This window comes from Meriones unguiculatus, chromosome X, assembly GCF_030254825.1.
Source record: "Meriones unguiculatus strain TT.TT164.6M chromosome X, Bangor_MerUng_6.1, whole genome shotgun sequence".
Taxonomy (NCBI): domain Eukaryota; kingdom Metazoa; phylum Chordata; class Mammalia; order Rodentia; family Muridae; genus Meriones; species Meriones unguiculatus.
The window spans coordinates 75,866,016-75,892,817 of record NC_083369.1 but is presented as its reverse complement, the minus strand read 5'-3'; the positions used below and the strand labels follow the sequence as shown (position 1 = coordinate 75,892,817).

The following is a 26,802-nucleotide window of genomic DNA, read 5'->3' as shown; positions in this document are numbered from 1 at the left end:
ATAAGGGAGGGAGAGTTTGGGAGGGAATGAGAGAGGGAGCTACAGCTGGGATAAACTGTAATTAATATAAAAAATAAAAATTTGATTAGAAAAATATTGCCAAGTAGCCGACTGCAGTGACTTCTGATATATATTTGCCTATGCCAAGAAACACATAGAATCAATCACAAGTGTGTGAAGACCTGCTAACTCCAATTTGAGGAGTATGTGGAGGTGATTCCTACACTTCTCCCATTCTCAAACTCCCATTCTATCCTGAGCTTCTATGAGACCAAAGGTTTTTATCTATTACTATTTTAGTCTCCAGTATCTATTAAAGCCACTCTTCATTCTGACCTATACACATTCATTACCATTCCTAAACATAGCGGTGAATATCGATGAGGACATTCAGAAACTGGAAGAGTCTCCCAGAAATAGACTTGTAAGTGCTAATGCAATTATCTTGTCTGGACAAAAATAAACAAATGTACATTCTGACACTCTGCTTTAACTCTCTTCTGTGTATAAATATCTCCTTTAGTCTAAACAGTCTTTTACTTGAATTGAATTAGTTAGATCAATTAGATCTTAAAGGAGTTCCGTGTGCAATGTATGACATTGGATGAGTTACTTGACCTCTCCAAGCCTCTATCTCTTCATTTCTAAGGAAAGAAATAAAATCTGCTACCACTTAGCCTTGTCTTGTGGACCGGGAATGGTAATGTCTTTAATTCTTTGGTATAGAGGAAGTGATCACTAAGTATTAGCTGTCATTTTTTTTTTTTTTAGGAGAAAATGAATGTCATTACAGTGGAAATTAGCATGCTGTACTTGAAGATTCAATAAAATTGGTGGCAGAATTTTCAGATTCTAGTTCTGGTTTGGGCATTAAATAGACATTATGGTCTTGGATAAGTAACAGAATCTCTCTGAATCTCAGGTTATTCCTGTGTGCAAAATGAAAGCATTGGACTGAGAGGTTTCTAAGAGCCTTTCCAAGTTTAATTATCACCCCCTGAACAATTCTGTAAATTCCTTTTTGCAGAAATGTCTATTTTTAAGGTGAGGAAATAAATGTGCTCACTAGATTTCACAAATTCAATCACTTAGATGATAGAACACTCAGACTTCTTAATTTCAATGCAGCACACTTAGCCCCACATCTGTCATGGGCTGTTGGTAGCACAGCAGGAGTTCTGCAAAAACCTGTTGGAATAGATGGCACAATCCCGAATATGTCATCAGTTAGCTCAAGGAGGCACACTGAACACACACAATCCCCTAAGATGCTGTTTACCAAGCTCTACTCTGCACCCATATGATGACTCTTTGATCATTGTGTCTGGAACAATTATAACATTTGCATTGATCTTGCCTTTGACCTTGTGTGTGTTTTGGTAGGGTGCTGTTTTCTGGATCCTGGCAGCCTTCCCATTTTCTCTAACCACAATCTGGAAAGGAATGACCATGTGGCACAGCAGTCCTCATCAACTTACAGAGATACTGAAAGCACACTCTGTCCTGAAAGCAGTTCTTTGAATTTATTGTGGGAACTTTTAGAATACTGCATAGAAACTCACTCTGGACTCTGCTTTCTTGGGAGAAAAAAATTAAACATAAAGCAATAGAGAAATCTTGATGAATGTCCAGGGAGAACAAGATTGAAAAGTATTCTTCATTTTGAGAGTTACAAGATCAAGTATGCCAGGGAACCTGAAGGCACTCAGAGACCAAAGGTTGGGTTATGCTGGCAGTGACAAGCAACTTTATCTTTTTAGACTGGCTAAACAAGCCATTCCATCAGCAGTAATACATGTCTCCCAAGATATTTCCACCCCCTAGCAGAAGCCTAGCAAGCTGAAAAGTTCATGTCTTCATCATGTAGGTTCTACCCACCAGCAGCAAGTGTTCTTGAGAAGCTCATCTACTGTATCCTGCAGAGTTGGTGCAATACATGTTCTTCCAAAGGTATGTGCTTGGCCTTTACCTTTTAGAGTCTAGAAATTAGCTCAAGATCTGCCTCTTCTTGTAGAGTCATGTGGTCCTAGAATAAAGATACTCATTAACAAAGCTCCTGGAAAATGGAGTTTTAAGACCCAAAGTCTAGGTTAGAAATTTATAATGGAAGATAATCTTATATTGATTTCTATACAACAATGATTTCTAGATGTTGAGATTTTATCAACCAGCTAAATTTCTGGAGTAATGATTCATATTTTTTGAGTATTTACTATATGACTACAATTCAGATATTCTTTTCTTTGCACTTGTATGGGTGTGTGGAGTGTATACGCATGTTAATGTGTGTGGGCACACATTATGTATGAGTATAAAAGTGTGTGTGTGTGTGTGTGTGTGTGTGTGTGTATGTACATACTGAGCATTTGATTTGCAGATGGAACACCACATCAACCTGGCTTCTGTGTGCATGATGGAGATCTGAACTCAGATCCTCAAACTTACAAAAGCAAATACATTGCCCAGTAAACCAATTAATAGCCTGTAGAAGTTAATTATATGACTCATTCATCTAAATGCCACAATACTCATGTGACATGCTTCGGAGTACTATTTTATCTCATTTGTAGATGAGGAAATTAATCCTTAGACAGAAGAAACCTAAAGATGTAAATGGCAAATCTATGACTTGGAATCCATAGACAGAAATAATAATAATAATAATAATAATAATAATAATAATAATAACAATAATAAACAGAAGAAGAAATCCAGTTCCTTCATCAGTTAACTAGGAAGAATATGGTCAGGAGTTCCATGAACAAAAAACAGCCTCTTCTGCTGCCTGTGACTCAGCTGAAGCTGTGACTCATGAAACATTAAAGAATCACCAAGCAAAATCGCCCTGAACTTTAGTATCAGAGCCAGTGAATGAGCACTGCATCTTGGTTACTGTCCCCAACTGACCCCTCTCCTCACCTTACCAGTCCTTCACTTCTACCTCCCTCTTACAGATGTGATCAAAGGTGGTAAGCAAGGTACTTAAGTATGCTGTTTAGAGAAGTGACGGTTGGGGTGGGAGGAGAAATGGGTTCTAAGACACCAAGGAGTTTGCCAAATATGTCATTTCCAGCATTTGAGCGTTTTCCAGGACCTGCCTCTCGGCATTTGCATAATTTATGAGGATAGGGACTCTAGTCCCTATGATAGGGCTGATTTTAAGCAAAAGACAGGCTCTCCTTCCATGAGATGATGAGAAAATAGAATACAATCGTCTCAATCCACTGCTCTATGATCCAACCTGGAAACAGTTTCCCAAGTTAAAGCCTGCTTTCCTCAGCAGGTACAAAATAAAATAGTTTCTTTATATCATGCTCTGAAATTCCCACACTGGTTGTAACATTTGTTTTGCAGAGGTATTGTTGAAGTAAAGCCCCTAATTTTTTACTTGTATGCATAGTGAGAATTTTTAGGTGCTGTAAGGGGTTATAGGATGAGAGGCATAAGGACCAGAAGGGATGTGTCTTTGGATCACAGAGGTTTAGTCTCTTAATCTTGGTAAGCCATCAGCTTCCTAAACTGTATTAATCACTTTCCTCATCACTACCAACACAAACAGCTTAAGGGAAGAAGGATATCTTTTGGACAATAGAGGCAGGGTTTATAAGTCCACCAAGGCCAGGAAGCAACTGGGTGGCTTTATGGTAGCAGGATTTGTTATTTCGGTTTGTTGAGTTGAGGTCTCACTATTGTAGCCTTGGCTGGCCTGGAACTCAGTCTCTAGACCAGGCTAGCCTTGAATTCACAGAGATCTACCTGTCTCTGCCTCTTGAGTGCTGGGATTAAAGGTGTACACCACCATGCCTAGAACAACAGGAGTTTTAAACTCAGCTTGCTCACATCTTGGTAGAGCAAGAAGCAGAGAACCCTGGACAGAAGTGGGGCCATAACCTTGAAAGATCTACCTTTGGTGATTGACCTTTACCTTCCTTGCCCCGTGCCTCAGAAGTCCTACAACCTCCCTACAGAGCACCTCTAGCTGGAGACCAGATGGTCAAACACATGTGCACATGAAGACATTCTACATTTAGACTGTAACACATGCATGAGAGTTTGCCTCCAGCTACCATGCCTTTCTTGACTTACCTGTGGGCTTGTTTTTTTTCTCATACATCACTTACTCCTACAGTGTACTTGGCTTCAAAAGAATAAAGTAGACTCCCCCATTCCTCTATAAAGAAGCCTATGTCCTCTTGCCAAGGTAGCAGATCAGCAGGGGTTTACCTGGTCACAGTTTTCTAACTCAAATATTTCTGTTTTCTCAGGTTTTGTCCTTTGATTCCTTGAGGCATCCCACTGGCCTCTCATCCTGGGTACACTGAAGTAAATATCCTAACAGTAGGGCAATATAATGCAGCCTTGGGCCTTTGCCAATCATACTTGCTTCTTCCTGGTGGAGTGGGCTGTGACCTTCACTTATCTTATGTAACCATTGGTCAGCCTGCTACCCACAAGCTCCTCTCTGACCTAGTTGTATACCTCTGCACTCAATGATTTCATAGGTTACAAGAGGTACAGCTGCCAGGTTGCTGTAGAAACCCTTGCTCTACTGACCTTTTTCCCCTAATGAAAAGTTAAATAAAAACTAAAGCAAACAATTCAACAAGAAATTGGGTATATTGTAAATGTAATGTCCTTTTCACTCTGGGGAGTGCTTGGAAGCCTGTATTTCTAATTCAATTTGTTTCCTTGGGTTTTATGTTGTGTTTTAGAATTTTACATTGCTAGCCACATATTCTAATTGAGTTCTCCAGAAGAAAAAAATAAAAACCTGGAAATTCTCCCTTGATTGTATAAGTTATTGTTAAAAGGCTATTTCCACTGTCACGCCTACATTCTATAGCCTACAATAAAGTCAACAAAAACACTTGACAACACATGCAGAGGAGTATTGGAAGTTGGTAGATCTGAAGTCACATTTTAACAAGAATAGCTGCTGGGCTTGGTGCATGCCTGTAATCCCAGCCTTCTGAAGGTTGAGAGTCTGTATGATCGTGAGTCCAATGCCTGCCTGTGCTACAAGAGAAGACCTTGCCGAAAATAATTAAAAAAAGTAAAACCAAAATATAATTATGCATGCATAATAATGCATATAAGCAGATCAGCTAAGGGTTAGAGTCCAGGCCCAAGAGAGGAGGCCACAAAAATCCTGTGTAATGAGGTTGCTAGGCAAATGAAAGTAAGAATCCAATGAAGCTGCTGAGAAACAGTATACATCCTTTTTGAGATAAAATTGGGAACAAGACCCAGGAGTGGTAGTACTGAAGAGTTATTTGGGAAATTATGCAGACACCATTATTTCTTTAAGTCTACAGAAGTAATCTTTAAATTAAAAATAACAATAATATAGCTTTCTTGCCAGGCTTAATGACACAGACTTGTAATGCCAGCAGTTCAGGAAGTTAAGATAAGATTACATGGTCAAGGCCTGGCTAGGCTGTAAAGTAAGTTCATAGATATCTTGGACAATTTAGTGAGCACCTGTCTCAAAACAACAAAAAGAAGTAAAAAGAGAGCTAGACACATAGCTTAGTGGTACAAATGCTTGTCTAGCATGCAGGAGGCTCTAGGTTTAATCCATGGGTCCTCCAGCAAAATATGCTATTTCTTGATGAGGACAGAAGGTTTTTTTACAATGTTAGGTAAAGGGTAAAGGAAAAAAAATGGTGTAACACAAACTTCTATTCCTGTTTCTCTATTCAATACCATCTAAATAGAAATAGTGTATTTATTGTATAAACTCAGGTTCATGATAGTCTCCTAACCATGTCAGTGGTCTCCCTCTTCTTCAATAATTTCTCACTGATAACCACCTGCCCCTTTGCTGGTTTTCCTGTACATTCTAGAACTTTCATTGTGTTCCAACCTGACCTTTCATTCCACATAATAGAGAATCACAGTTCATAAGAATGTAATATGGAGTTATTATTGTCTTTTGGTCTTTATGGCTAAGTGGAAGACAGGCTAAGGTGGGTCAAGAGGGTCCCATTTTAAACGGCTTTTATTCCTGGTAGAGCTAACATCAAGCAGGGATCCCAAGGGCCTCATGTTAATCCAAACTATATGTCACCTTTGGCCTAGCCAAAACAACAGCCAAGGAGGAGAAAAAAAGAGAACAAAAGAAAGGTAGGAAGTAAAAAACTTAAAATAGATACGTCAGCCTGATTCAGCCGTCCTCCTCACCAGCATATCTAATTGGTGTAGCACTACTCAAAGTAACCCAAGTTCTAGAAACCCTGAGGTTATCATCCATCTTGCTCTGAATACCCTGATTTGTCTTTCTAATATGGTCAATCCCAAGATGTAAGCCTGCAGCAGAGGTCTGTGCTGGGCCCCATCACTAATGGATTTGGAGAGAAAAAGAATCTATTTAATGATTCTTGGTAGCTCACAGAGTCCCTAGGGGAGTTGGAAAAGCAAGATCAAGTTCATGCAAGAAAAATGCCCAATCTACTACAAAAGCAGCCTGTGTTCATTGTTTTCATTGTCAGTTTGCCTCAATTTAGAATCACCTGGGAGACCGAGGCCCTGCTAAATCTGTTTTATAAAGAGGTTTCTAGGAAGTATTTAGTGAGGAATATAGGTGGCACTATCCTATGGGCTATGGACCTGAATGACATAAGGGGAAGGCATTCCTTTTTATTTGCCTCCTGACTCACCATGATACAAAACTGAAGTACTCGGTCATGTCTTCCCAAACCTGATGAACTGACATCTCTGAAATCATAAGACAAAATAAATTCTTCCTCCCGTAAGCTATTTCTGTGAGGCTTTTTGCCAGAAAGGTGAAAAAGTAAATGAAACCTAGTCCATTTGTGACACTACAACAGTAACCACAATGGGGATTTACCCACGGGGGCTTGCCTCATTACTATTCTCAGTGTTGAACCAGAAACTTCATTTTGACACATCTGTTGCATCTGTGTGGACTCCCCAAAATTCTTCAAGGGATTATTCTCCTCATATTCGGGGAAGAATATTAGTATGCTAGCTTTATCATAACAAAATGCCACAGACTGAATGTATTTAAGAACAAACATTTATTTTTCCCACAGCTCTGGAAGTTACAAGCCCAATATCAAGGTGCCAGCAGGTTGGAGTTCCTCCTGAGGTCTTTCTCTCATTCTCTCTCTCTCTCTCTCTCTCTCTCTCTCTCTCTCTCTCTCTCTTTCTTGTTTGCTGTGTGTTTTGTTCTTTGTCTTTACATAGAGACACCAGTTGGATTTGATTAAGACCCATCCTAACGGCTTTATTTTAATATAATCTCATCTAAGGATTTATCTCCAAATACAGTCACATTCTCATGTACTAAGGGGTTAATGACTTCAACACTGAATTTGAGGATGGTGATGCAATTCAATTTATAACAAAGACCGATATTTAATTCCCTGAGACTGCTTCCCTTCCTTGGGGACTGCTGTTTTGAAATGACTCACTACTTTATTCTCTCAATGTCTGCAAAAGGCAAACCAGGCTATCTACTCTCCTACAGTCTTATCCTTACCAGGATTTTACCCAGAATTCTTTGTGGCTGCATTTAACCAGATTAAAACATCTAGAGTTCTTAAACATCTAGATACAACAGCCTTTAAATAAACTTCTGAACTTCAAATTGATCCATCAAATGGATATTCTTGTTTTCCATATTGTTCAAAAAAGGAGTACTGTGTCTGTAGGCAATCTTCATGGTAGTCTTAATTTGGTCAGTTGTGTTGAAACTCTTAACTCTCCATCAGCAAGAAGCACAACCTAGATCTCAAAGCAGAGGCCTTTTTCTCCTCATGCCTCCTTGTTTGTTTCCTTTTTACATTTTCCATTGACTTTTGTAGTTAACATTCAAATAGTGTACTTTATCAATATACTTTTATACCTACTATTGTATCTTGCTCATATTCACCCTATTATGATCTATAGCTCTCCTACCCATGCCCACTGGTCTCCTTTATTATCCCAATAGTCTCCTTTTGTGCAAAAGATTGATTTAACATATTAGTGAAAATGTTTCATTTATCTTTTCTTCTGTACTGTCTTAGTTACGGTCACTTACTATTGTTGTGATGAAGAACCACAACTAAAAGCAACTTAGGGATAAAAGGGTTTAATTCACTCACAATTTCAGATCACTGTTCACCATCAAAATCAGTGAGGCTGATCAGGAACTCAAACAGGGCAGGAACCTGGAGACAGAAGGTGATGCAGAGGCCATGGAGGGGTGCTGCTTACTGGCTTCCTTTTCATGGCTTATTCTGCCTTCTTTCTTTCTTTTCTTTCTTCTTTCTTTCTTTCTTTCTTTCTTTCTTTCTTTCTTTCTTTCCTTCCTTCCTTTCTTCCTTCCTTCCTTCCTTCTTTTTTTTGAATAGAGAATTTTTATTTACTTTTTGACAATGTTCACCGGGTATCTTAGTCATATCTACCCCTAGCTCATCTCTCCTACTCCCCATGGACCATCCAACTCTCTCTCCCTGTCCCCCCTATCTCTGTCTCTCTCTCTCTCTTTAATGTCATCTTCTTTTTTGCTACTGAATCAAATTACAGCTTCCCCCATGAGAGTGGATGTGCAGCCATCTGCCAAGGCACGACAACCTGTCAGTAGGCAAACACCCCTCAAGTAAAATGTACTAGGTGATATTTGAACACACAGGTGCACTAGGTAGTGTTCAAATCAGTCAAGAGGTCATTGCCTCACTGTCTTTTCTTCTGGATCCTTGAGTTGTATTATACATAAAGGTTACACAGGCTTAATATTCTGTATGTGAGGGGACAGAACTTAGACATATAATATAGGATAAGCATACTAAAATACTTTCTTATAGAACCCAGTGATTGCCCCACCCACAATGGACTGGGCCCCACCACATCAACCATTAATTAAGAAAATACCCTACAGGCTTGCCAACTGCCTGATCATAAGGAGGTATTTTCTCAGTTGGGACTCTTTCTTCTCTGATGACTCCAGCTTGTGTCAGGTTGACATGAAACTAACCAGCATACATACCATTACACTCTCTTGTTCACGCCTCCTTTTAAATCTCTTCTTCCCTCCTCATAGTTTTCCTGCTTTTATGTCATATTTATGCATGTTTACACATACATGAATAAATAGTAAATATCAAATCTAGATCATCTTCCCTGTCTACCCTGCCTCACATGTTCAACATGTCAGTAGACATGCCCGTGGCCCAAAGGGGCAGTGATCTTTCCTCTTCCTGTGATTATGGAGTAGAACTATAGTAAATCACTAGTATACAAAAGAAGCCAGATATTTATAGAATCAATGACTTAGAGCAAATAGGCTACTTTGGGAGCTTAATTTTGCTAAACTTTAAACATTTAGACCTTGTTGATACTTCTGAGAAGGTAGGTAGTATTTGTAGTGAAGTACAAATGGGGTGGGAGCAGGCTACACTTCAATTAATTAAGGCAAGGTTTTTTTCTTTTTTTCAGTGCTTGTCAATGAATTGGTGGCATTTACTCGTACATACATGCGTATAAGTGGAAAGGAAACAAACGTGCCCAATCAGTGTGAATACAAATTGGGATGGGAAAGTTGGTAAGGGAAAATCTGAAGTGGTAGAAGGAGGTTTGTAGATACAAGGCTTCTTGACTAGGATACATATACACCTTGAGATGATCACAGACAAGCTTCCTCTCCTCTCACCCTATCTCAACCCTTCCTGAGTGTGAAGAAATCAAAATGTAAGAAGGTAAAGTTTTGGCTTCAGGGAGCCTAGGAACTTAAAGTACTTCTCTCCTTTTCCTTGACCTTCATTTTGTCACTGGGAGAACTTTGTAATGGAAGTTTTGGTTTCTTGAAAAACTCAGTTATATTATGTAAATATGTTTTTGTTTTAATCCCAAGTGTGGGGATTTTAGTTTGGGCTTTAGTTTGTCCACAGCTAATAACTGCCTCCTGAGGGGCATGGTCTTTGTCAGCTGTTAAAGACCTGCCTTGTGCAGCACAGAGAGGGGCTTGGTCTAGGACTCTGAGGGTATAAATATAAAAGCCCAGAAAGAGAAGGTGTGGTAGTTTGGAGAGACCGGAGATGGGTGGTGTGACAGCTTTGAGGAGACAGATGGAGAGGTGTTTCAACAAAGAGGTTTAGAGGAGACTGCTTGTTGCATTCGCTCTTGATGGAGGTGGGTATAGACCCATGAGAACTCGTTGACCTTAAACTGACAGGAGAAGTAAAGGGGTCTGTGCCCCCTCACCCCATTAACTTTTCTCTTACCTAGGGTTAAAGGGTTGGTGGAAGAGAGATAGAGGCTTACATACCCTAAATAAAATAAACACTATAGAGTTTAAAAACAAGCACAACAGAACCATATTTGACTCTGGAAAACTCAAAGGAGCCAGAAAGGATCCCAGAGGAGAGGAAGAGAAACTGACAGCTTTGGATTTACTCAAGGCTTTTGGAACAACTACAAATAGGACTGGCTTTCTTTAAAAATGGCCCAACCCAGTTCTCTAGGGAGAATGGTATGCAGCCATTCAGGGTGGAAGAATTGGCTTATGAAGGGAGCTTGTGCCTTTAGCTTAAGTGTATTGTATCTCCCATGAGTCAGAGATTGTCAGGTTAGACATAGAATGGCACAGTTCAACACAACTATCTTCCCTGGGGCTTAATTGGCCAAGAGTTCTGGATTTTTTCGATTACTCCATAGATCTTGTTAGAACAAACAAGATCAGGTCCAACAGATAGAGGTTTCCCATCATTCTGTTTCATTGTTTTTTTAAAGACTGGATCCAAGTTACGCTGGCTAACCTTGAACTTATGATCCCATGCTTCAGGTCTCCTGAGTAAGTGATATTATAAGTTTCTGACAACATGCTTGACTTTTTGTTTTATACTATTCTTTGCTCCATTTTCATTGTTTTGAGGTGTGGGGGCAGGGAAGTTTCTTATTATATTGTCCAAACTGGCCTTGGATTCGAAGTCATCCTTTCTGGACCTCCCTGTTGGGAATTACAGATGTGTGTCGCTGCACTTAGATTATCAGTTTTTTTCTCTTTACTGAACCCGTGGCCTTTCATATGCAAGGCAAACCAATCTATCACCGAACTACATACTAATCCTTCAATTCATTTTTTTCTTTTCTTTTCTTCCTTTCTTCCCTTCTTCATTCTTTTTGTTGTTGTTGTTGTTCCTTATTATTATTATTTTTTCTTTAGAAAAGTCTCATGAATCCCAGGCTGGTCTTAAACTAGTTATGTAATGGGAATGACTTTGAACTTCTGATCCTCCTGCCACTACCTCCGAGGAGCTAGAATTACAGGAGGCAGAACCATGTCAAATTTATGTAGTTTTGATGAGCCAACCCAGAGCTTCACACATGCTGGGCAAGCATTCTTGTATCCTTTTTCGATGGTAAAATTGAACTTGCATAAATGCCAACAGTGGCACAACACAAAAAAACAGCACTGCCGATAGAATGGGACATGTTGCTGAAGCTCTCCTGCTGGGGCCAGTTTAGATAATGTCACACTATAGCCCAGTGGGTTTTATCAGATTTCCTCTCATGCAGTTTGTGTTGGGCTGAGGATGGTAGAATACTTGTTTTGGATTTGTGAGACCTTAGGTTCTATCCTCAGCACCATAAAACTAGTTAATGATTTAGACTTTACTTTAAAAAAATATTTATTTATTCACTTTACATCCCAAGCATAACTCCTTCCTTTTTCTCCTCCCTGTCCCACCTCCCCTCTCTCTTTCCCTCTTCTCTTCTCTTATTCCTCAGAAAAAGGGAGCCTCCTCCCCTACCCACTCACCCCAACCCATCAAGCCACATCAGGACTGGTCATGTCCTCTTCCCCTGTGGCCTGGTGAAGCACCCCCACTAGGGAGGAGTGATCAGAAAGCAGGCAAATGAGTCCATGTCAGAAGACAGCCTCTGCTTCCCTTGCTAGGGAACCCACACGATACCTGAGCTTCCCATCAGCTACATGTAGGGGCCTAGGGCCAGTCTATGTATGGTCTTTGGTTGGTGCTTTAGTCTCTACAAGCCCCTCTGGGCCCTGGTTCCATGGCTCTGGTGGTTTTCTTATGGAGCTTCAGTCACTTCCACGTCTTTCTATCCATCCACCCACTTTTCCACAAGACTTCCTATGCTTCACCCAAAGTGTTTGACTGTGAGTCTCAGCATCTGTTTCTATCCACTGCTGGGTAGAGACTCTCAGAGGACAACTATTGCTAGGCTCCTGTCTGTGAACATAGTAGAGTATTGTTCCTTAATAGTGTCAGGGGTTGGCTCTCTCCCATGGAGTGGGTCTCAGGTTGGGCCAGTCATTGGTTGGACATTCCCGTAATCTCTGCTCTATGTTTATCCCTGTACATCTTGTTTCAAAGTTTTTGAAGATGGGTTGGTGTTGCTCTCCCTCCACTAGGAGTTCTGCCTAGTTAGAGGGTGTCCTCTTCAGTCTCCATGATCCTTCTTACTAGGAGTCTCAGCTAGAGTCACCCCCTATCTTCCCCAAAGCCTACCCTGTCCTAGGTCTCCAGCTTGTCATGGAGATGCCTCCACCCATGGTTTCTCTTCTCTCTACACGCCCTCTTCCTCCCACAGCCTGCTCTCCCAGGTCTGATCTCCACCCTTATTTCTCTCTGTGTTCTTTCTCCTATGTTGTTCCCTCTCTTAACCAACTTCCACTGTCTATTCTATTTTCCCTTCTGAGAGAGATTTAATCATCCTCCCTTGGGTCCTCCTTATTGCTTATCTTCTTTGGGTCTGTGGATTGTAGTATGTTTATCCTGTACTGTATAGTGGACTACATTTTTAAGTTATTCTTTAAAAATCATTTTCTTTTTATCTATTTCCTGTGTTGTGCGTGCCTACATATGTGTGTGTGCATTTATGTGGGATTCCAGGAATTGAATTTAAGTCATTAGACTTGGCAGAACGTGCTTTTACTCTTTGGGCCATCTCCTCAACCCCCGTTGAGCTATTCTTGATGAACCATCCAATGAAAATAAAAATGTTAAATAAAAATGATTTTAAAGTACATAAAAAATATTAGCTGTGAGATGTCAAGACAACAACAAAAAAATCAAAACAGCAGGTAGGCTGATCTGCTCCAATCAAATACAATTCATGAATATTTTATTTACAAAGAAATTAGAAGTACATTATTGAAAAATGTTTCAACCCTTAGCTGAAGACTGTTGACTATTGGAGGAGAGAGAAGCATTTTTCTTTGGAGCTGTGGCACTATTAGGTTCCCCATGCCTCAGTGGATGGTCTGACACCTAAACATATATGGGCAACATAAACTGCACTCAGTGGGTTAGAGGACAAAAGGAGGTCAGGTTCAGAGTTGGAAGCAAAACATGTCAGGGGAGGTTCAGGAGGAGTTGGAGAAGAGATAGGGTATGGGGGATGGATATGATCAAAATACACTGGATTCATCTATGGACTTATCAAAAAATGTAAAAATTCTTTAAAAAGAACTCCCCCCCCCATAAAGGCACAAGTGGGATAGCTGGAAAAAAGAGAGATGTTTCAAAATTAAGTCATTTTATATAAGCAAACCTTTTCAGTGTTTTGTTGTTGTTAATTTTTCTTTTATTTTTCCTTTTTATTTATTTTTTATTACAATTTATTCATTTTGTATCCCAGCAGTAGACCCCTCTCTCATTCTCTGCCAACCCCATCCACCCTTCCTTTTCTCCTTCCATGTCCATCCCGAAGTCTAATGTTAGGGGAGGTCCTCCTCCCCTCTATCTGACCCTAGCCTATCAAGTCTCATCAGGACTGGCTGCATTGTCTTCCTCTGTGGCATGGTAAGGCTGTCTCAGAAAAGACCCCTGGGCCCAGATTTTTTGGTTCTGTTGGTCTCCTTGTGGAGCTCCAAGTCTTTATATCTCCCCTTCTTCCACAAGAGTCCCTGCACTCTGCCCAAAGTTTGGCTATGAGTTATGGCATCTGCTTCAATACCCTGCTGGGTAGCGTCTTTCAGAGGCTGTGGTAGGCTCCTCTCCTGTTCCCTGTTTTCTCCATCTTCTGATGTCTCTCCTATTTGCCTTTCTGAGTGAGGATTGCGCATCTTACCCAGGGTCCTCCTTCTTGTTTAGCCTCTTTAGGTGTCCAGATTTTAGTATGTTTATCCTATGTTACATGTCTAATATCCACTTATAAGGGAGTATATACCATGTGTGTGCTTCTGCTTCTGAGATACTCTTTTCTAGTTCCCACCATTTGCCTGCAAAATAATGATTTCCTTGTTTTTAATTGCTGAGTAGCATTCTACTATGTAAATGGACCACAATTTCTGTATCCATTTCTTAGTTGAGAGACATCTGGGTTGTTTCCAGATTCTGGCTATTACAAATAAATCTGCTGTGAACATGGTTGAGCAAATGTCCTTGTTGTATGCTAGAGTACATTTTGGATATAAGCCTAAGAGTGATATAGCTGGATCTTGAGGCAGCACTATTCCTCATTGTCTGAAAAAGCACCAGACTGATTTCCAAAGTGGTTGTAAAAGTTTACATTCCCACCAGCAATGGAGGAGGGTTCCCCTTTCTCCATATCCTCTCCAGCATGTGTTGTACAACAGCAGATCATCTGGAGGTATTTCCATCCCTGGTCTCAAGCTGAACTACAGAGCAGCAGTAATAAAAACTGCATGGTATTGGATTAGAAACAGAATGGTGGATCAATGGAATAAAATAGAAGGCCCAGAAATAAACCTACAAACCTATGGATACTTGATTTTGACAAAGAAGCCAATATCATACAATGGAAAAAAGATTGTATCTTCAACAAATGGTGCTGGTCTAACTGGATATCTACATGTAGAAAAATGCAAATAGATCCATATTCATCACACTGCAAAAAACTAAAGTCCAAGTGGATCAACGACCTCAACATAAAACTAGACCCACTAAACCTCTTAGAAAAAAAGTGGGGAAGTGCCTTGAACTCAGTGGCACAGGAGACAGCTTCTTGAACTGAACACCAACAGCACAGGCTCTAAGTTTAACAACAATCAGTAAATGGAACCTCATGAAACTGAAACGCTTATGTAAAGCAAAGGACACTGTCAGCAGAACAAAATGACAGCCTACAGATTGGGAAAGGATCTTCACCAACCCTATATCTGACAGAGGGCTAATATCTAGAATATATAAAGAACTAAAGAAGTTAAACAGCAAAAAAATCAAGTAATCCAATTAAAAAACTGATAAACAGAGAATTCTCAATAGAGGAATATAGAATTGCAGAGCAACACTTAAAGAAATAGTCAACGCCCTTAGTCATCAGGGAATTGCAAATCAAAATGACCTTGAGATTTCACCTTACATCCATCAGAATGGCTAAGATCAAAAACTCAAGTGACAACACCTGCTGGAGACGATGTGGAGAAAGGGGAAACCTCTTTTATTTTTTTAAACTCTTAACTTATAGCCCATGTTTCAGAACATATCAGCTATGGTAATCCATTCATACCCACCTCATTGTCATATATGTATGTATGTGTTTGCTGCTGGGGTGCAGACCTGGTTCCATAAGGAATTGTTTCTATTTGTGTTGACTTATTACTTAATCTTTGTAGTGCTGTAGATCGCTCAAGCTAGGGAAGTGCTCTACCACTCAGCCACATAGCCAGTTCTGTAAAGGTTCTTGTCATTAAAATATGTTACAGTCAATGGGAGAAAAACAGGATACAGGCTACATTGGTTCCTTTTCAGCGCTACTGAAACCAGTTTGTTAGTTAATTTTCTTTTTTTTTTTTTCTATGATAGTGGTAATGGAAGCCAGAGCCTTGTGTATGCTAGGCAAGTGTTTTGCCTGAACTATATCTCTGCCCTCCCCACTTTCATGTGTGTGGGGGTTGGGGGCATGCGCATGTCTCCCATGTAGCTGGAACTGTAGTCCTATACCACCAGGCTTATCCCAGCCAATTAATACTTTTTTAAAGATAGAATACACTTTGTTAGATACAGAGATAACAGGAAGTTTTTGTTTAATGAACAAACAATTTTCACAGAGACTGTCTATATCACATTGCGATTACAACATAGATGAGCTGAAACTATGTTTTGAAGATTTAGAAGAAGGGAACCCTTTAAAAGAAATCAGGCATATAGAGGTAGTTGAATAGCATTGGTGGGGAGGGAGTGTTATCTTAATTTCCCTTCAACTCATGACTGTGTAAAAGTAAAAGGCTGCTTAACAAACAAATGGAAACCAGACACACACACTTGCTTGCCACTGTTTAAGTGGTTTGCTTGATGTTTTAATCCTGGCATTACAAAGAACTGCACATAAGAATGAACTAGTTTATCTAACATCAGCCAGTGGGGCCACACTGAACCATTCGCTGTCTTTTTATCTTACTGGTTGTCATCATTGCTTGAACAATAGATGGATGTCCACAGACTTTTAAGATAATGCATAAGGTACAATATTGCTTTGTAAACTTCTGTTAATCACATTTGTGGCTGCAAACAGGTTTTAAATGCTACAAAGTCATGAAGCAAAAGCTTTAAAGTAACACCAGGAACAGCAGTTCCAGGCACTTCTTTCTGGAGGTTAATTAACATGTTTGGAAACACCCACTTCTAAGTGAAAAATTCTTCATTTCACCTCTGGATGTACACAATCCAGATTACTAAGTGACTAAGCACTAGAGTGAGCAGGATCTATTATTCTAAAATGAATTCAATGTGTAGGTTGTGTATAGCTCCTTTTCCTCCCTGCCCTCTGTACATTATAAACACCAGAAAGCCAAGCCTATGCCCTGTTTGCTTTTCAGAGCCGTCTTCGATCCAGAATTAAAACCTCATTCCTTACATTCAAAAACAAGCTTACAACATGCCCATTTCTACCTTGATGAGTAGAAATGGACACACAGTTCACAAGCTGGGAACTCAAGGAATGAATCAATGGCTAAAATTCACATGCTGGAAATGGAGTTGGCACAGGGAATGCAGGCCCTGGGGGGTTACAGTCCATTAACAGGACACAACCTGTCGACAGTAAGAGACCTCTGGGTGCAGTGACCCAGGCATGGGAGCTCTGAGGCTTCTGTGGTTCGTCACAGGAGTTTACCTGAACCCAGGCCGGCTCCACAGGTAGAGATGGCAGCACCACATGTGCCATCGTGACTCGACCCTGCTACTGAGGCAGCACTGAACTGAAGCAGTTGGCCTTCAGAAAAGGCAAGCTATTGGAATAATTCTTTGCACCCCCCCCCAAGTGAGGTGCAAGCATCCTTTTCTTCAAATTATCCACTGAAAAGTAGTTTCTTCCTACTTCACTTTCTACATTTTGCTGGTTTTTAGCTAGCAGCAATAGTATGGTACAAAACAGAAAGGCATAAGGTCTGCTTGCTACCTAGTGTATTGTGTGTGTATGCATACACACACATACATACATACATACATACATATACATACATAGATACATACATACACACACATAAATACATACACACACAGAAATTAATCTACAAGGAAAGAGCTGGGTCAATCATGAAGTCACATAGAAAGGAAGACTAACTCAAGAAAGTGGCACTGTCTACAGGGAGGAATCTTGTCCTTCCACTTGAGGTTTAGCTTTTATCTCTATACTTCTCATGACTGCGCTTAGAAACAGAACCCATCTGCAAATGTTAAAAATGGTCACGATCAACAATTATCCTACCCATATACATTCCAAAGAAAGTAAAAACCTACTATTCTACTTCCTGCTATTACTGCAACATGAGCTGGCTCTCCAGCTCAACATGGATCTAGGCTGCTCAGAGGAAAGTGCTATTTAATCCAGCCAAGTTTTACAAGCGCTCAAATTGGGTACCCTTTTATCCATGGAATTTTATCAGGAAACCAAATTCCTCGATCTGCTATGTGATGGGTACAGCATCAAGCTTTGCCACTTAATGAACATGTTACATAGGCATATTCTTTAAACTTGCTGAGCCCCTCTGTTTGTATCCATATATGGGGTTAACAGTGCTGTCTAAAAGGTTATTCATGTGCTGAGGTGAGTGAGACCACTCAGTTTAGTACCTGGTACATGATAGGTTCTCAACACATCATTTGTAGAGCCTGTTATTTGAGGCAGCATAAAGAAATACCATAGACTATGTACAAAAACCATAGCTGGTGAAATCTAATTATTCTGATATAGTTGAGATTCTCAACACATTTTGAAGAACAGGGAAGGTTATTTTTATGGAGTCTGAAGTTACAGCTTTCATTCTATCAGAAATTCTAGATGCCACCAATATAACACTATTTTTCTTAGCCCTTATTAAAATGGAAACTATCTTCATGGCATAGAAATTAGTCCTTACCTCTAACCCTCAATTGCTCTCCAGTCTTTATTTCCCTTACATAGTTTTTTTTTTACACTACTGGATGGAGAACACAGTGCCCCATGCATGTAAGGCAAACACTAGCAACTTAGCAACCAGCCCTACTTTCCCAGTCTTAACCCCAATAGGAGTTACTTGCAAACTATCAAATTGTGGTCCAAGAATCAGTGGTTTGGATATTCCCAATCAAGCTTATAGCTGCTGCTAATGAGTATTGCAAGTAAAGGCAGTGCTTCATGCAACTGCAGACCACTGATGATATTCTGCAACATGGCTGATAATAGTTATAGCTTAACAAATATCTCCCATCATCAAGGCACTGTGTTAAGTAATTGCTGACATGTCCCATTTAATGTTCCTAACAAGCCTATATGCTATTAATATCGCCACCATTTTATCTTTTAATAAAATGTGTAGAACAGTATCCAAATTTGCATACCATCCTTGTGAAGGAGCCATGCTTGTCTTCTCTGTATCATTCCAGTTTTAGCAAGCACAAGAGTAATTTCATGTATAAGAAAACTGAGGCTCAATTGAAGTTAAATTACTTGCCTAAGTAACATATTGTAGTAAGTGAAGAAGCTTTTGACCGTCTTTGTTGTGTTTGCACTATAGAATAGGAAGCAACCATACCACTAAGACTTTGCCATAATCATATGGTTGGGTGGCAGGTGGCAGTTTTCCACTCGCTGAGCCCTCTAGACTTAACTTGGGTGGTATCCCCTCCTGTATTTACATTCCAATCACTTGCATTCTTCACCAACCCACATTATTCCATTAAGCAAGTGCAGATGAGCATTTGCATTTTACTTACAGGAGTCTCTTTATAGCATTTAGCAAGCATATCTCTCTGTCTCTCTCTGTCTCTCTCTGTCTCTCTCTCTCTCTCACACACACACACACAAACCCCACCTCTTTCATGTTTCTGGTGGTTATAGAAGAACCCAGACTCTTCTCTCTCTCTCTCTCTCTCTCTCTCTCTCTCTCTCTCTCTCTCTCTCTCTCTCTCTCTCTCCCTCACCTGTTAACAGAGTGGAGGGACTATATGTGAATAACAGACCACCTGGGAGTGGTTTGCATAAGAAACAAAATGTGACAATTCACTTTTCCTGATTCTCATTTTCTCCTTTGTCATTTTAACATTCGATTTTTCAGGTTTCTCTGACATGGAAAGACTCCTGCTAGCACTAAGCAACCTGATGAATGCTACTCCTACATCTTTCCTGTCTTTTCTCTCCCTGCATCGAAATCTTTGGCCCATGGTTACCAGGAGGGAAGGCAGTGTTTACATAAAATCATGGATTCACCCTCTGTATCTTTAGAGGTTCTAACCTACCTGATTTCTTTACACTTTAGAAAAGAAACAGTCTCTTGAGTATTTCAGCGCATGTTGGTACATGTTTTGATCCTCAGAACGATGAGAAGATGTGGGATAGGCGGGTCAAACCGAAAGCCATATCTCTGAAAAAACTGGTAAGTATTAATTTTATCCCTAACTGCACTGGGGAGAAATTAACACATTTCTAATCAGATTTCCTGAAACAAATACCTATAATAGATTGTAATAAAAGACACTTCTACTTCATCTCTCTGTTCTTGAATACTTCTTTCAGCCTTATCCTGTATTTAACACACACAAAAAAATGGATTCTTTTACTTTACTCTGGCACATGTCCCAATCTATGCCAAATCAATTAAATATTTTCTATTGCTTAATTCAGTCAGAAAAAGTGGAATCTGTGAAGATAAATACCTTAGAATCCTTCTGAAGTTCTTTTAAACTTAGTCCATTAGGATAGATATCAGCTATATAAAAGTAGCTCAAGAACTGGTATTAATTCAGCAAAAACTGAGTAAAGAAAAAACACTGCACATATTTAGTACTATTATTCCTCCTACATACATAGTCAACCACATCAATAAATAAAGCAATGAATTTTTCAGTAATGTACACTTAAATAGTTACAAACGTACATGTAGAAAAAGGATACAGTAGTGCAAAAAATAAATTATTAAAACAGAAAGAAGTATGAACATTATTTTACACAATGCTCTATAAAACCTGAACCATTTGAAATAAGACCTCAAGTCAGTGAAAGAATGCAGTGATATTAGTATCTCTCCTTCACATTTCAACCATACAGTCACTCAGCTTTGAAAGACAAATCACTTTCAACACTCAGAAAAATTGATGCTAAACATCAGCTTTTTGGGGGCTCTTCCACACCTCTGTGGTTTGTGTGGTAGTGCAGTGTGTCAAGAAGCATCTGAAGACAGAAAGTCAAACAGGTCAAATCCTTTCTATTCCATTTCTGTGTGGTCAAAAAGTAGAGTAACATCTCTCTAGGGTACCATCTTCTGATAAGGTGTTATTGCAATTAGATGTATTTGCAAGAACATTGTTCTGGGGCAGTAGGGAGGGTAGAAATTCCTCTTCCGCAATCCGGTCCCATTAATTTTGGTTTCTGGATATAAAGGCCAGGATTCGTCGAATACCATTCAATCTGTCCTTTAAGGACCTCATTGCTAGGAAGGGAAGCTGAGCCCTGCTTTCCAGGGGAAGAACCGCTAATGTCCACCAGCACCAGGCTGGGCCATTTGGATTAACCTGCAACAGAGAAACAGAGTTCGTTGATCCTATTCTCTTGCAGTCCATGTGTATAAAGTAACTGTCCCACATAGAACTGTTTCTGTATATGGCAGAGACTGCTGCAAGCGAGCCTCCATAACTTTTCCCCTCCTTTATTTCAGTTGAGCATACAGCCACATTGGTGGCAGGGGTGGAGGACACTGTTATTTCTCAGGCTCCCTTGTAATTGAGTAAAGCCATAAGATTAAAATTTTGGCTAGAGAGATATAAAGAAAAAGAGTATGCAGAAGTTTTGTGTCACAGTATGGGCAAAGAGCACAAACCCTCTGGCTTCCTTTTTCACTCCATTTCTTTTATTTCTTTTATTTTTTTTTATTACTTTATGTGTACAGTGTTTTTTTTCCTGCATGTATATCTGTGTGCCACAGAGGTCAGAAGACGGTGTCAGATTCCCTTGAACTGGTGGTTGTGTGCCGCCATGTGAGTGTTCAGAATTGTATTTGGGTCCCCTGTAAGAACAGCCAATGCTCTTAACATCTGAGCCATCTTTTCAGCTCCTCCCCCTTTTTCTAGCACAATTGAAGTCATGGTGATGATCAGTCTTCTTCTACCAAGAAAAAGTAACCTAAGGATGGAAGAGCTTTGTGATGGAAGAGACTGAATGCTTTATTGGAATAGAACTAACTGTCTTAGTCCTCCAGGACAGAGGTCTTCTCTCTCACTTGAGCCACAACCATTTTTAGTACCTGTTAAACCAAGCAAATCAAGATTTTCACACATGCCCTGTGCTCCCTAGGCAGGGTGATTTTACAAGCTGGAGTACACCCATTTTGTCTCTTCCATTTCTAAGGCTTTGGGTAGGTCCTTCAGCCATTTAAAATTCAGGTCTTTAATGCTCTGATTCTCGGGCTGTGGCATGTCTTTTAACTTCCATCATTTTCTTACTTAGGTGGAAGGCTGTCTAAATATGCCATGTCACTAACTGAGCCATAGTGGTCTTATCTCCTGAAACCAAGAGCTATGCTTTCCAGTCTCAAAGTACAACCACCAAACATTCCAATTAGAAAACACATTTATGGGGGCTGGAGAGATGGCTCAGAGGTTAAGAACATTCTCTGTTCTTCCAAAGGTCCTGAGTTCAATTCCCAGAAAGCACATGGTGGCTCAGAACCATCTATAGTAAGATCTGGTGTGCAGGCAGAATGTTGTATAGATAATAAATAAATCTTTAAAAAGAAAAAAGAAAACACATTCATGCTAATCCTGGGGTTTTCCTTTAATAAAGACATATCCCAATCCTTACCAATCCTTGACTAAAATTCTCTTTGTTATCAGCTTCTTGAGCACACATTTTAGACATTTATTACTAAACCTCAAATGAGTTTTCTTTCCACAACATTCAAAACAAGTCAGTTTTCAGCTTGTAGCGATGCTCATGCTGATTTAACTCCCTCCACACAAGGTTATTCGACTCTAAATGGTTTTTTATATGTTTCTCCCTGAATGTCCCTGAACTCTTGGCTTCTCTATGCCACTAGCTTGCTTTATCTGGACACTAGGCTGATGCTAGTGTCAACTTTCCCAGGATCATCAATAAACACTTAAGCTGATGTTAATAATATAGCTATTTCTAAGGAACTTCCTACTAAGGTACAACACTCTTATTCGTGGAACTGCTTGGATGTGATTTTGCTGCTGCTGTCACCACCACCAAGGCAACATGATAACAAAACTAATAAGAAAGGAACTGATTTGGGCTTGCTATGTCATTAAGGCATTATGAATCACAATGAGGCATCTCATCTGTGTTTTCTCCCATGGAAGATGTGGTTAGCATTCAGAGTTTTCTATTGAGATAAAATCAGGAAACATACATTAAAAAAGAAATTAAAGAAGTTACAGGAGTGTTTCTGTGGGAGAGCCAGATTATAATATGAGAAAGGTAGCATTAAGAGAATATATCTGCTTAGGCCATTTAATCTCCAAACCAGAATTCCCCACAAACATTGCCTGATTGAACCCAGGCAGGCAAGGCTTGGTGAAATCAAACTCTCCCTGTTTTCCTAGTAGACTCTTGATTTACAGCTTGAGTTTTCAGAGATCTGATTCACAAATAAGAAAAGCATTCCAGTAGAAACTAGTAAACTATGTCCTGGGGGCCAGTTTTCTTAGGACCTCCTCAAGCAAGGATCAATGGTGAGGGCCCAGACTTGCAGGGCATAGATAGGCTGGGTATGAAGGTTTCTGCAGCTGTTTTCTTATAGTATAGGTGGCCCTACCTTCTAGCTCCCACAGCAGACATGAAGTGGGCTGGAAGTAGCAGCCTTTTGCTACTTTTACTTTTACTCTCTGGTCTTCACATGGATCCTGTCACCCCAACATTACCATGGTTTAGCTCTAGACTTCCATTGAAGGTTCTGTTGGTGGTACCTGTGTTCCTCTCCTCCCCTCCCCTCCCCTCCCCTCCCTTCTCCTCTCCCTTCTCCCCTCCCTTCTCCCCTCCCTTCTCCTCTCCCTTCTCCCCTCCCTTCTCCCCTCCCTTCTCCCCTCCCCTCCCTTCTCCCCTCCCTTCTCCCCTCCCTTCTCCTCTCCCCTCCCTTCTCCCCTCCCTTCTCCCCTCCCTTCTCCCCTCCCTTCTCCCCTCCCTTCTCCCCTCCCCTCCCTTCTCCCCTCCCTTCTCCTCTCCCTTCTCCCCTCCCTTCTCCCCTCCCTTCTCCTCTCCCTTCTCCTCTCCCCTCCCTTCTCCCCTCCCTTCTCCTCTCCCTTCTCCCCTCCCTTCTCCCTTCCCTTCTCCCCTCCCTTCTCCTCTCCCCTCCCCTCCCTTCTCCCCTCCCCTCCCTTCTCCCCTCCCTTCTCCTCTCCTCTCCCTTCTCCTCTCCCTTCTCCCCTCCTCTCCCTTCTCCTCTCCCTTTTCCTCTCCTCTCCCTTCTCCTCTCCCTTCTCCTCTCCCCTCCCCTCTCCTCCCCTCCCCCTCCCCCTCCCCCTCCCCCTCCCCCTCCCCCTCCCCCTCCCCCTCCCCCTCCCCCTCCCCCTCTCCTCTCCTCTCCTCTCCTCTCCTCTCCTCTCCTCTCCTCTCCTCTCCTCTCCTCTCCTCTCACTTATGTCTCTATATTTGTCTTAGTTCTGTGTTCTTACTATTTACTTTGTTAAGCCAATTCCAACTTGGGATCCTTTTAGTCTTACCTGTGATGCTCACGACCTACCAATACCATACTGTATTGAATCTGTCCTCTTTTATACACTTGACTTACTGGATGACAACTACATGTTTATCTAATCACAACCCCTGGACACTCCCACCTGGCTCAGCAACCTGTTATAAATAGTTATTCTTTTTTTTTTTAAATAGATATTCTTATATACCTGGGGATCTTCATCCTTCTCTGGCATTGGACCAAAATGACTTAATATCCTATTCTTCAGAGATGTTTTGAGCGAATGAAACCATGATGATGCTTGTTCATACACACAGTTATGTAATCCCATAAGTTCAGCACAATCTTCTCCCTGAACCTGAAAATATTAAAATGAAAGTGAATCAACCTCTTCCTTTTCCATCCATATCAGAGTTGTTTCGACACTTGACTATCTCTTGAGAATCTGACCTGCCTTTCATTCACCCATCTGGCTTTCTCCTGTGTAAGATATGGAACACCCAGCATCCAGATGCTGGGTGGTGTACCAATATAGCAGAGAGAGTAGAAAGACAAAAGGTCTAACTGAGAAAAATGCATAAAACAATAAGTAGAGATAGCAAGAAGCTTGAGCTGGCCCAGATGAGGACATATGAGTAAAGTACATTGTACTGATTTATGTCATGCCTCTGCACTGCCCCTTTCATTTTTACATCCATTTCTTCCTTACTCACTGGGAAGGCAGATGTAAATACATCTGTGCTGCAGTATGTCTTCAAGGTCAAGTGAATTTATCCATTAATCATGTATTACATCTATTACATTACCAATATAATTGAACATAGGATTATTGACCTCTTCATCTACCTATTAGCTCAGAAAATAAAACATTAGTTGGACATGTGACCATTTTTGCTTTCAGGAATGGTGAATAACTAATTTAGGAATAGTGCTATTGGGTAGGTTGCACATTTTAAAAATGCAAATTTGTATTTGAATCTATAATAATCTCAAAAGAAACGAGTTGGAAAATATAAATCAATACATAGTTAAAATAACCCTATTCTAAATCTAGCCCTCGGTGTCCCTAGGAGAGACCTTACTCAGGCTGAATGGGTCCAGGATTAGTCTGTACAAGCATTAAACACAACTACAATCCACCAGCTAAGCAAGGAGAAGGAGAGGAAAAGGGCAGACTAGGGGTGCAATCAGGCAGCAGTCCAGCAGCATTCATCCAGTAACAATTGAGAAATCCCAAGTCCCCAAGACAATTCTGAGAAAACACATTGCAATCATTTTTGTATACCAAGCCACAGTGGCTTTTAGGTTCTTTGGCACTGGCCACGCTTACCTTTTGATCTTCGATGTATTCAATGTCAGCTGTGTTGTAGCCATCCCGCTGGCCCTGATGGAGCACCTTGAAGCGCCTCTTGCCTATGCTGTCAACTACCGATCTTCCATCAGCAAAGAACTGGACATTTCTGATCTCTAAGATGCAGCCATATTCTGCAAATCTGTTTATTGAGAATCAAGAGAGTAGATTGTTGATGAGTTCTATTGTGCTTGCCTGGACCCCAGCCATTCCTAACACTTTGTGCTATTTGCTAGAGGATATCTGTGTCCACATTTACACCTGCAGCTATACAGCAGGCAGTATCTGTGAAACAAAAGAGATCTGAACATAGTGGTATAACTGCTGTTTGTTGACCACTTACTATGTACCAGTGCTATGGTTAAATGTTTGTCATCCTCAAAGCCTGTGTTGAAATTTAATTGCCATTTCAACACTTTTAGAAGACATGACCTTTAAGAAGTGATCAGTCCACGAGGGCTCTGCCCACAAAAGTGGATTAATTACTGCAAGAGTGCCTTAATTGTTAAGAGGCAGGTTGGAGTCACTTTCTCTTTCTACCATGCTAGAACATAACAAGCCCTTATCACATCCTGGACATAATAGCACACAGTTACAGTCTTAGCTACAAAAGAGGCTGTTAACAGGTGAACCACAAATTTGAGGCTTGCTTGAGCAAGTTAGAGGTACCTGGTCTCAAAATAAAATAAAACCAGCTTGGAATATAGTTCAGTGGGAGAACACCTGCCTAGTATGTACAAGGCTCTAGATTCAGTCTTCAGTACAAACAATGGCTATTATCAGATGCTGGCACATTGGCTGTAGACTTCCCAGTCTCAATAACTGTAGGCATAAATTTCTATTGATTAAAGCTGCATGTGGTAGCTCATACCTGTAATTCTAACAATGGGGAGGCTGAAGTAGTTTTGCCATGAGTTTGCAGTCAGCCTTGGCTATACAGTGAGTCCTTGGCCAACTTGGGATACAGTATGAAACCCTGTCTCAAAAAGAAGTTACTGCTTATAAATTACTTACTATACAGATTTATGTTACAACACCCCGAATAAAGTCATTTAGACAGGAACTGTACATAGTGCTTGGTGTGTATCAGTAACTCATCAGTTCTCCCAATAAGCAAGGCCAGTTAGGTAGGCATACCCACTTAGTGGACAAAGAAACTGGAGATAGAACGGCTAAATGATTTGCCCAATGTCAAAGGTGCTCCAAGGCCGGTGCTCAAATGTAAAAGTGGGTAGTTTAACTCTAAGGTTAACACTTGTTAACAAGACTTTTGTTTGTTTGTTTCTGGGTTTTGTTTGTTTTTGAGAAAGGCTCTCATGTATTCCGGACTGCCCTTGAACTTCATATGTAGTCGAGGATGACATTACCCACTATAGCCTCTTGCCTCCAC

At 40.6% G+C, this 26,802-nt stretch overlaps 1 protein-coding gene and 1 non-coding gene across 3 annotated transcripts in view; both read right to left on the bottom strand.

Annotated features, from left to right (window-relative positions):
* Positions 1–15,944: 15,944 nt before the first annotated feature.
* The window catches only part of Lonrf3 (LON peptidase N-terminal domain and ring finger 3), a 38,487-nt gene continuing 27,629 nt past the window's right edge, over positions 15,945–26,802 (bottom strand). For both annotated transcript variants that reach the window (XM_060375501.1, XM_060375500.1), the window contains 3 exons: positions 25,392–25,554; positions 24,270–24,419; positions 15,945–20,924 (listed from right to left, as the gene is read on the bottom strand). In XM_060375501.1, coding sequence (XP_060231484.1) covers positions 20,769–20,924; positions 24,270–24,419; positions 25,392–25,554 — 469 coding nt within the window. In that variant the 3' untranslated portion in view covers positions 15,945–20,768. The remainder of the gene's footprint in view (positions 20,925–24,269; positions 24,420–25,391; positions 25,555–26,802) is intronic.
* On the bottom strand, positions 18,724–18,829 carry LOC132650184 (U6 spliceosomal RNA). Its single transcript, XR_009588576.1, has one exon. It is a non-coding gene; the product is annotated as a U6 spliceosomal RNA (small nuclear RNA).